Genomic DNA, 11,491 nt, shown 5'->3' with positions numbered 1-11,491 from the left:
AAGTTGAAAGTTGAAGATTGTTGTTGCTACTTGAAGGACTGTGCCTCACATTTGGAAATACTCAATGGGCAGCGGAGTACTATTCTTAAATATTCAAGGACCATTTTTGTCATATCTTGGAAAATATATAAGGTTGTTTCTCATATCATTTTCGTCAGATTTTCACAATATTTCTTCTCTCAACAATTTTTAGCTCTCGATAGCTCTCACCTCTCTCTAGATCTGTTCATATTTTATTCATCTTTTTGTTTGTTCTAACTAGATTTAAGATGTATTTTGTTATTATATTTTAAGTTTAGATTAGTTTCTTACATATTTGTGTTTAGATTGTACAAATTCATATACTTTACTTTTTGTTTGTTGATAAATAAGATTGTTTTTTATAGTTTTAAACAATTTTAACAATATTATTGATCTTATGGTCTTATTGTTGAAAGTGTTTTAAACTCTTGATTTGCTTAAGCCTTATATTACTGATTTTATGATTTCGAATCTTTACTTATAAAATGTTGATCTTACTAGGTGTTAAAGCTAATATTTTTTTCTTAAATGACACATATACCAAGATCTCCTAGCGGTAGGAATCCCAAGGTTTGAGCGAAGGGATGATTGCCATTAGGGGCATTTTTGGGGATACTACTCTCGAAGATCCATAACTTCATATATTGAGTAGAATTCTTTTGGAGTTCATAGTGACACCTAATGTTAATATTCACTTAATTTTGGTCTAGATCATTAGTTGTCATCTACTATCTATGTCTTATGATGTAAATGCTTGCACTTCGCATTTTGGTTGATCTCTATTATTTAAGTCTTTATACCTTAAGCATTTTCCGGTTTAGATTTACTCATATTTTAGGAGTTTTACATCATCTTAGTAGGCGACAATCATCATAATAATTAATTTACATATTTTATATTCTTGAATGTATTAAGGGGGTGTTTGGGATTGCTTATTTTATCTGCTTATTGACTTATTTCAGTCTGGCACCGGTGATAAGCTAATACCTAGTGTTTGGATAAGAAAAAAGAAAACTGCTTATACCGGTGCCAAACCGGTAATAAGCAGTTTTTGATAAGTTAATCCGTCCTGACTTATGAAAAACTGTTTATTACCAGTTTACCATTTTAACCCTATTACCCTTTATACCTATCTTTTTTCCACCAGATAACATCGATCTCAATCTTCTCCCTTCTCCATATAACAACATCAATCTTCTCTCTGTCTTTTTTGGTCATTTTACAGATATAAGCAAAATTTGCCAAACACTAAAAAACAACTTATCAGCTTATTGCAGTTTGGTACCGCTGTAAGCTAATCCAAACACTTTTTACAAAACTCCAGTTTGATACCACATAAGTTAATAAGCACTTTTACAAAAAAGCATAAGTTGTTTTAAATAAGCAATCCCAAACACCCCCTAACAAAATAGACGAAGACGAGGGTTTTTAGTGCACAAAAGACAAAAATACCCTTCAATGGAGGTCAGTGGCAGATGCACAGTCAAGGGGTAGGGAGCAGAGGCCCCCAACAAGCTAACTCAAGAAACACTCAAATAAAGCATGAGTGGTAGGTTTTAATTTTTTTTAACCAAAAATTATTAATAGGCCCCCAACAATCAAAGGTAAGACTCCAAATCTAAATTTATGTATCTTATTTATAACTTTTACTTCAAGGAGTCATTACTTTAATGGTTAATTAAACGTTCTTAAGTTTCAAGCCTCAATCTATTGAAAATCATTTTATTTTTCTTATCTTGTTTACTATAATGCTAATGATTTGATTAATCACTATTTTGATTTTTCCCAACTTTCTTTTTGCATTTTATTATTTATAGATTTATAATTATTGTTACTTGATAATTATTAATTTTCTCTTTCTTAATTGTTATTTGATTTAAGATTCTTTATTTTGTTATTTAATTTGGGTTTGTTATTTTGATTTAAGATTTGCTATTAGTTTGTCATTTATTTTTGATTTCTTGGCCTATTGTTATCTGATTTCTTTTTAACTGAATCTAAGTTATCGATCTCTTGACTTCTAATTTCTTGCTACTAACTATTAATGTGTAGTGTATTCATTTGATTTGGTTTAACCGAAAATTAAAATATGTACATGGCAATATGATGTCTCGGCTTATCCAAAATGGTCAAAAATTAATTAAAAACCAAACCAAATAAGTTATATTTATTCGATAACAGAATTGTTTAATCCGAAAACCAAATAACCCAAAATCATATTGGTTCGAATGAGTTATTTGGTTTTAGAAATTTTTTGACACTCTTAAATGTGCCCCAATAATAGAAGTTTATGTATCCGCTATTGATGGAGGTGGCATGCTATGCACATGCCATGACTAATGGCCATCAACCAACACTTTAACCGCTTAGGTTGTGTGCACTGGTTAAGTCTCATGAGATGTAGTGGAAAATCTTATCTACCTCAAATTCGAATGTTGGCAAAGCCTTTTTGTCAATGAAGGTTCACTTGCGATGACTCCCATGACTCCAGATCATTTTGGTCACCCGAGGGGTTAGCCAATACACAAAACGTCACCCTAAAACCGAGGGTTACCCAAAAGAAAAAAAAAACCAACACCATTAGGATTTGTACTAGAAGTGTTATAAAAAAAGTCATTGACCTAAACTTGCAAGTTGACCAATTGTTAGAGGACCATTTGTTGTAGTTTACCCAAAAACAAGGGTAGACCTTGAGCCCCTATGGCGGGAAAATCGACCAACAAATTGGCGGGAAAATTGGACCCATATAAATCATCCTTTCAGCAATTGAAGTCCTCCCATTGCATTCGACCTGTACACCATTCTCCGCATCAAAGGTTGACATCATGATGTTCTCGGAAAGTCAGTTCGACGGTGGATTCGCGTCTACTCAGATCACCAATTCTCCGGCCGCCGCCGTAATTAAACCCTATTCCTCTTCAATCCAGTTCGTTCTCTTCATTTAATTTTATTAGTTTTATTAACGTTTTTTCATCATTGTTATTTCTTAGAATCGAGACACTTTTGGAGTGGTGCCGCTCACTATAAAGCAGATCAGTGAAGCTTCTCACTCTGGTGATGATAAGTCCAATTTCGTTGTTGCCGGTGCAGATGTTGTTAATGTATGTTTTCCGATTTATGCACCATGAGGTTTTTGCGTAAGCGACTTCTTAGTTTTGTTTATATCATTCAATGATGACAAAACGGGTTGCGTTGTTATCAGGATTTAATCACGAGATCGTGAAATAGAGCTCTATTGATCAATATAAGATCGATGCTTGATGTTGTGTTTGGTGATACCGTGAAGTTGATTTTTGTCATTAGCTGAACTATATGCAATTCTCTTAATTTTAGGTTACGGTGGTGGGAATGGTGTTCAACATAGTGGAAAGGAACACTGATGTTACCTTTACATTAGATGATGGAACTGGAAAATTGGAATGCAAGATATGGTAAAGCTATATGCTACCTTTTATTGTTATCTCATGGTTATAGGAAATTCGAAAATATTATTGAATTAGCCAAAATCAAGTGCTGATTTCTCTTGGATGGATAAAATATCATTTTTGTGAAACTTATTGTTGAAGTACTATTCTTTGTAGGCTGAATGAACCATTTGATAAATTGCAAATAGAGGAAGTTAGGTGAGTTACTTCATAGGATCCTTTTTTATTGATTTTTCTAGTTTGATTATGAGACGACATTAATTATTTGGGTGCTCTTGGTTTCATAATGGAATTTTTATGATCACTTCTTTTTGCAGAGAAGGGATTTATGTCCACGTTGATGGACACTTGAAAAGTTTTAAAGGTGAAAGGCATGTTGCTATCTTTTCGGTCAGGTATTGCACGGAGATCTTATCATAACTTGCTTTCTGAAATGGGTGCATAACTGCTTATACAATTCAAGCATCTTGATGCATTTCTGATGTGTGTTGATGCTCAGATTTTTTTGAAGTATATAATATTTATATACGGCAAATGCAACAAATAAACTCACACACCCTCCTCACCTGTAGTGAGGTTTGAAGCCCCGACCTCCTAGGAGGCCAAAGGCTACGATATCGCTAAAAGACCTTTTGGTTTGATGCTCAGATTTGAAGTGATGCATTTTGCCTCTCATAATAACTTGCTAAATGGGTGAAAAAGTGAACCAAAGTGGCTCTTATTCCTTGGCTTACAAATGAAAAAAACTTCTTTCGAGTAGAATTTACATTCAGGGCAACTGTTTCTAGGTATTAGTTGTTGACACTATGATGTACTCATGACTGCCCATGGACTAGTATAGACGTTGATATTCAAGATTCATGAGTTTTCTTTGCCATAGTTTGGATAAAAATTTATCTTGTGAAATTTCAGGCCTGTGACAAATTTTGATGAGATCACCTTTCACTTCATTGCATGCATACACAACCATTTGCGCACTTCAAAAGTTCAGGTATGCGATATCAAATACACATCATTTGGGAAGTGATTTACATGGACACTGAAGTGCGTAAAGATATATTTGACGTGCTTGTAATTCTAATGTCAACAATCAAATCTCTGACTTGTAGAAGATACAAGGGGATGGTACAGCTCTTTCCCAGAACACAAATTCAAATCCAAACACACCTATCCAGAATGGGACAAATGGTTTTAAGACCACCCTTCCGAGTCAGGTGCCATACCATCACTTAGATGTACTTTCATTACAGTGTTACAGCTTTGTTCTTCACTTCCTTGATTAACATGATCATTTGTTTCATTTTCAGCTCTCTATACCTTTTAATGTTGATGGACTGAAAGGGTTTGATCAAATGGTTCTTGCTTATCTCCAGCTTCCTGCAAACTAGTAAGTTCTGCTGCATTGCATACTCTTATTAGTTCTTGCATGACATGCCATCACGAGGATGATGGTAGGTTGATGCTGTTATTGGAATCATCTATAGCCAATGTCTGTATGTATGTAGTTTGGAGTATGGTGGTGAATGCTAGAATCTACTCCAAGGGGCCTTTGTCTAGTTTGCACAATCAAAAAAACATAAGCATTTAACTTCTATGTTTATCTTATTAGGAAAAAAGAAAGAAGAAATTATTTTCAATAGCAGTTAGTTGTTACATGGATAAAGCAGATGAATTCACATTGATGCATGTCTATATAACTTTTAGCTAAGCTGCTTGCTTGTTTGACATTGGAAAGTCAAAGCTAGGATTTCCTAAATGCAAAAAGGGTCTTTTAGCATCACTTATCTTTTCCATGAGTAATTTACGCTTACTACTATGAAATTGTCAATTTCTCTTACAAAATCGACTACAAATGCTAGTTGTGAAGTTAAAATACTCAAATTTTCATGACTTCAATTGGTGTTCGGGTACAACCCATTTCGAGATGGGCGATTTCCAAGAACAGAGAGGAGAGGAGAAGAAACTGAGAACTTTCTCTGCATACTCTAAAATGGTAACCATACAAGCATATAAAATAAAGGTAACCTCTACGGACCATGACCCATTAACTGCTTCTGAACATTCTCATAATCTGCCAGCCCAACACTTTAACGTAACTTCTTGAAACTAACACTTCATGCATGCAAAATAAGACATTATGACATAAGGAACTAAAAAGACAACAGTCGCTGCAGCTAAATGGCCAGATGAGTGCATGTCCATATCATGTTCCAACCCACATGTCCATATCATGTTCCAACCCACATGTCATACATGTTGATTTCTTAGCTTTGAGGTCTCCATGGAGGTAGGAAACTGGTTATATTTCTTCAATTGGATGCTTCTGTATTTGATATCTGGTGTTGGCAGTGGAATGTAATTTGCTTTTTTTAACATGGTTTGCATTGTAGTGGTAATGAAAAGGGCATCCATACAGATGAATTGGTACAGAAGCTGAAACTTTCTCATGACAAGATCATGTACTCCCCCCTCTCTCGTTATACATATATATACACACTCACATATACACACACTATCTAACCCTTAACATGGGAAATTTTGTAAATGGTAGGGAATCCATAAGAACACTTGAAGACGAAGGCATGATATACTCAACAATCGACGAATTCCACTACAAAGCAACAAGTAGCAGTTGACGGTCTAAAGCTCTATATGTCAAAGTTGTTTAACCATTTCTTTTGGCTGGTAAGTTTGTGGTGTTCTTATAGTATGATATATATAGTATCTGAAACCATCAAAGCTGCATTTTCTCTTGTACCATTATATGTTAACATCAACAGTAACGCATTTAGACAAAATTTTGGCTTTTTATCCATCTTTATTTTGGGATTCGGCCTTTGTGTTATCGTGTTAATGTTGATACATATACGATAGGAACCCCCATATCGCCATTACCATAGAAACCATCTTCACCCCATTTATCTCCTCATGGAAGAAAACAACTGCTAGAATTGGAACAATAGGTAGCCCGACTGTACTAACAACATTGGAGAACAGACAAGAAACCTTAAAGATCAACCCCAGTGTCCCAATAGAAAAAATCTGCCAACAAACTGCCTTGCTCACCAGTATCATCACATATGCCACATTCCCGAGTTCAAATTTCATCATCTCCGCCCTCAACCTCTTCCAATCACCACTAGCGAAAAGCCCAATTGTGATCACAAGAGATGAAACCATGGATTGATAGATGATCATCGCCACTACCGCTCTAAAACTTTCATCTTTCACAACAATCCGGTAAGAGAGCTGTGTTAAAGAAAGTAGTAATGCATAACCAGCCGACGCGCAAATGGTGCATATGAACCCGAAAGCATACTTTCCTTTCGAGGTGTTCATGGACTCTCCTGAGTTGTTTTGGAAGACCAGTAGCACAGTCGATAAAGTGAGGATGAAAATGGAGTTCATAATATAAGGAGTGAACTTTTGCTGGTTGAGAAAATAAGCAAATATCGCATTGAAGCCCAATTGGCTGGCACAAATGAGCGAGTACGTGGAAACCGGAAGGTATAAAAGTCCTATAGAATATAAAACACAAAGTGCCGCTAGAAATACACCAAGGAAGACGTAAAGTAATGCGAGGACTAGAGATTTTGGTTTTTCAGCATTGGCATCGTTCGAAGTTTGAACCGGTGATATTAATAGGAAGGGTACGAGAGCGGGAAAGCCAACGGTTTGAACGAGCGTTAGTAGCCAGATGCTATTTCCACCTTTGTTAAAGTAAAGTCTACCCATGATCGTTGCAACCGATTGGCCAAAAAGCACGAAGATCGTATAGACCAGCATTTGGACCCATTTCTTGTGTTTCCGAGGCCAATGAACCATGAACGATCGCTCGTTAACAGTTCCATCGTCTGCGAAGTGCACGTCGTTAGTTTCTTGAGCTGTTAAAATACAAAAAATTATTACAAGAAACAAACAAAAAGTTAGGAGAGAATAACATGCAAATGCTTCAAATTACTCACCCATGTTTGATGCCGGTGGAGAGTTTGTAGTCATCGTTTCTGCAAGTAATGACTAATAATATGGAACTGCTTTGAAGGTATATACCCATTCGCAATTATGTGGAAAACCACGTAACCTAATAAAAAACTTTTGCCTGCTTTTGTTATCCATCGTGTAATCTTATGTAGGAAATGCAATATGTTAAAAGAAAGTGATATTCAATTAGTATTTTTTTTTATCTCACAATTCTGTATTTATATTTTGTTGTTTTATATCTTAAACCATTTAAAACTAAAAAATAACAGCTTTTAACATTTCACATACGATACAAACACCGTATTTTTACATGTGCTACGTTAAAACTGGATTGTAAGTTTGTACGAATATTGAGATTATAAAAGAAGGGATATATATATATATATATATATATATATGCACACACACAAACATGTTTTATGATCTGGGTCTAGTAGGCGTAAGACTGCAGCAATATCAAAATAATTGTTTTATTGTCCAATTCTTGTTTCCAGAAGATCAACTTGATGATTTATGTTACTGGTATCGGCTTTTTCCTTTGTCATCGAGGTAATGTTGATAGATATACGACATAACACCCCATATTGCCAACAACATAGTGATCACCTTCACTCCGCTCATCTTTTTCATCGAAAAACACGACCATAAAAACTAGAACAAAAGAAAAATGTCGTATAAAGTAGCTAATACGATACACTTTATTTTAAAGAAAAAGTGTTCAATGCCCTGAAGAATACATTGGAGAAATAGAGCTGAAACCTCTAAGATCAATCCTACGCAATTGATGGCGAAAATCCGCCACGAGATGGTCGTCCATGCCGGATTCATTGCGTACGAAGCCTTTCTGGACTTGTAACCCTCCATCTCTACCGTTGTACTCTATTCGCAGCTAGCAAATAGTCCCATCAGAATTTAAACCCTTGCGATCAAGAATTGGTACACCATCCTTTTGAATACCACCTTGTCAATCTTCAATTTCAGAATCTTTTGGAAAGCGTTACCGACACCCGTTAAATATCATAAACTTCAACTTTAAATATCAAACAAACTACTTTACAACTTTAAAGTGATTTAAAGTTGAACTTTAAATATCAAGCAAAATGTATTACCTTATTTATCGATATAATTTATCCTAATAACTTATTGTAGGAGTAAAAATTGTTGTAATAATATAAACTTAATGGGCTACAATACAATAAAAATCGGGTTTATAAGACACCATCAATTTCTCAATGTCCTATTGCTTAATAAGACTTACGGTTATAGGACCAAAACATAAAATGTTCTGACTAAAGAGGTTGTAATAAGTTTATAGTATTATTTTAGGTATTTAATATCTTTTTTAAAATAAAGCGTCGTATTAGATATTTTATACGACATTTTTGAAAAGTGTCCTATAAACATACATTTTGTTAAGACTCTTTTTCAAATAGTTTCCTATAAAATATTTGATATGTCGTTTTATTTTAAAAATATTCTAAAAATTGTCAAGAAATAAAAAAAACGTTATATAAACTTATTACAACACATTTACTCAAGATGTTTTATTGTTTGGTCCTATAAAAACAATCTATTAGGATATTTATATATTTTTAACGTCTTATATACCAAATCTTGTTATAGCCAGGAGCTAAGTACTTAAGTAATGACATTTTGGTAATTTAGGAGAAATAAATAACTAATCGGGTCAGATATACACAGCAAAGACGGTGATACAATCACCAAACCCATGTCGCAGTACAACCATTAATGGATGTTGTAGAAGTCATTTTTCATTATCCTTTTGTGAGTACTACTTTTAATGCATAAGTTACTAAGTTATTATTTCAAGTTAAAAGGGTTCTTATGAATCTTATTGTAAAGGTGGATGAAGACGAGAAGATAATAAAATTTACTCGTTTAGGAATCCTGTCATTTACATATGTGTTTGTGGCCACTAAAATGTTTTATCTCAAAGATTACGAATTAAACCTACAGTTGCAACTTGTCATAGGATTAATCACCCGTTTCCAAAAAATAACCGAATTCGGCTCAAACTACAACTCTTATTGCATATTGTACAAGTCATGCCGTATGAGCTACTAAATCATTGTTGCATGATATCTAGGATAAAATTTTAAAATAGTAAAAGGGGTATTCTTGAAGTTGAAACAAAGTGATTTCCCAAAGCTAGAAACACCACCAAATCCATATTCATATCCATAACCAACGTACAAGTCATATGTTCCTATAAATGTTAATAAAGTTTTGACCTTTGAGGCTCTTTTTCAATGGTCATCTATTCAGTCATTTGAGTATCTACAGGATTACTGAAAATTTTCTTAGTGTTCTCCAGTGTTTTTATTGGATTAGTCGAGGTGTGTTCAATCTGGTTTGAACACTTGCAATAAAAAAAACCCCGTTTCCATGATCTTGCGTGTCCCAATTCCAATTTTAATTTGTATAACTTTGACTACAAAAGGTACAAGTCTTGAATGCAGAATATGCAAGGTCCTGTATAGGCTGAGGTGTAGCGTGTTGGTGAGACCGAACCTCAAGATTTAGGAGTCATGGCGAGATCACATCGTTTTTCAAGGCATAACTTATTGCGACAAATCACCATATCATATATAATAATATGTATATAAAAATATGTTTTCTATCATTACTTAATGATATTAAACAATTTAAATTAGAGTGAATTACACTTGTGGTTTGCTCAAAATTTGGATTTGGTTCATAAAAAACTATCTACATTGATGGTTCATAACTTTTCAATTTCATAACACTCATGGTCCCTAGAGTGAACTTCGCCAGTTAACAGTTGTTATGAGGAACAAATCAATCTTTGGACAAACTACATGAGTCAAATGTGTAATTCTCTACTACAATTAATTGTGATTCACATTTTTTTTAAATTTTCTTTATTAAAAATATTATTCTTTTATATAGATATTCCTTGGCAAATCCAAAAAGTTATGTAATGGGGGTGGGGATGTGCAGAAAATCAACCGATCAAATTGAGACCAACCTATCATAATTGGATATCTAATTGTAATTGGATCAGCTCGAACTGAAAATTTCAACATTCAATTTGGATCAATTGGTTCTTGGATAACAGTCCAAAACTGTTGAAAACCGCACCGAACCAAACTAACGAGAGTTAACTATATTCCAAAAAAATGTCACTATTAATAATCAAAATCATCCAAAAATCTACTTAAATTGCTAAGAAGTATGACATCAAAAGCAATGACGGGATCACACGAAGCAATTACTGAGTTCTTGAAAAAAGTTGGGATGTCAATAGAAAAAGGTTTAGGGTATTAACAGAAAAAAGTTAAAATAAATACGAGAATCGGGTATAAAAAAAGAAATCGCAATTTCTTTGACTTTTGGTTGGGGGCATGTCCCTCCTTCCTCCATATGGTGGATCCTAGGAGTGTTCAAAAAAACCGTTGGACCGCTCAAACCGGCCGAACCAAGTCAAACCGGACCGTTTTTGGCGGTTTGAGCGGTCTGGCGGTCCGGTCTGGTTTGGAAAATAGCAAAACCGGACGGTCCGGTCCGGTCTGCGGTTTGGAAACTTTTTTAGGCGGTTTGGACCAAACCGACCGCCAAATACATACATACATATATATATATATATATATATTTATTTATTTATTTATTTATTTATCTATTTTAATATTAGCAAGCCCAACTTTTTTAACTTATTGACTATGACCCAAATTAACATAATCAAAATCGACGACTAAAACCATTAAACCATTGAACATATCGACACATTTGATATTGACGGTCTCCAAAGTTTGAAATCCCTCAAAAACTCAATTAATATATTGATCTTTCTAATCCATGGTTTGATTTCGGCGCACATTATCAAGACATCAACCAAGTGATTCAACCAACTTAGATTTGACTTCTATTTTGTTTGGTCAAGACTTAAGAATTGAACCATTGAAGGTTGTGAAGTCGTGAATTTTGTTACTCAATACTTACAGTAGAGTTGTAATTTTGTTAATTTATTTGTTTTCTAATATGTTATATCTTTATATGTTTGTACTTTAGATTGCCTCGACTTT

At 34.3% G+C, this 11,491-nt stretch overlaps 2 protein-coding genes across 2 annotated transcripts; one reads left to right on the top strand and one right to left on the bottom strand.

The window, feature by feature from the left end:
* The first annotated feature begins 2,815 nt into the window (after positions 1–2,815).
* On the top strand, positions 2,816–6,259 carry LOC112519607 (replication protein A 32 kDa subunit A-like). The gene is made up of 10 exons (XM_025127812.1): positions 2,816–2,918; positions 3,012–3,122; positions 3,355–3,452; positions 3,603–3,644; positions 3,764–3,841; positions 4,359–4,437; positions 4,556–4,660; positions 4,754–4,833; positions 5,837–5,905; positions 5,998–6,259. Exons 1-10 carry the CDS (start codon positions 2,847–2,849, stop codon positions 6,080–6,082), a joined length of 819 nt encoding a protein of 272 aa, XP_024983580.1. The 5' UTR covers positions 2,816–2,846; the 3' UTR covers positions 6,083–6,259.
* On the bottom strand, positions 6,258–7,446 carry LOC112519606 (purine permease 21-like). Its single transcript, XM_025127810.1, has 2 exons — positions 7,412–7,446; positions 6,258–7,330 (listed from the first exon to the last, which is right to left on the bottom strand). The coding sequence occupies exons 1-2, from the start codon at positions 7,443–7,445 to the stop codon at positions 6,297–6,299; spliced, it is 1,068 nt and encodes a 355-aa protein (XP_024983578.1). The 5' UTR covers position 7,446; the 3' UTR covers positions 6,258–6,296.
* Between the last annotated feature and the right edge of the window lie 4,045 nt (positions 7,447–11,491).

Source organism: Cynara cardunculus (assembly GCF_001531365.2).
Source record: "Cynara cardunculus var. scolymus isolate 2C chromosome LG 10, CcrdV1, whole genome shotgun sequence".
NCBI lineage: Eukaryota > Viridiplantae > Streptophyta > Magnoliopsida > Asterales > Asteraceae > Cynara > Cynara cardunculus.
This window is presented reverse-complemented; position numbering and strand designations above follow the sequence as displayed.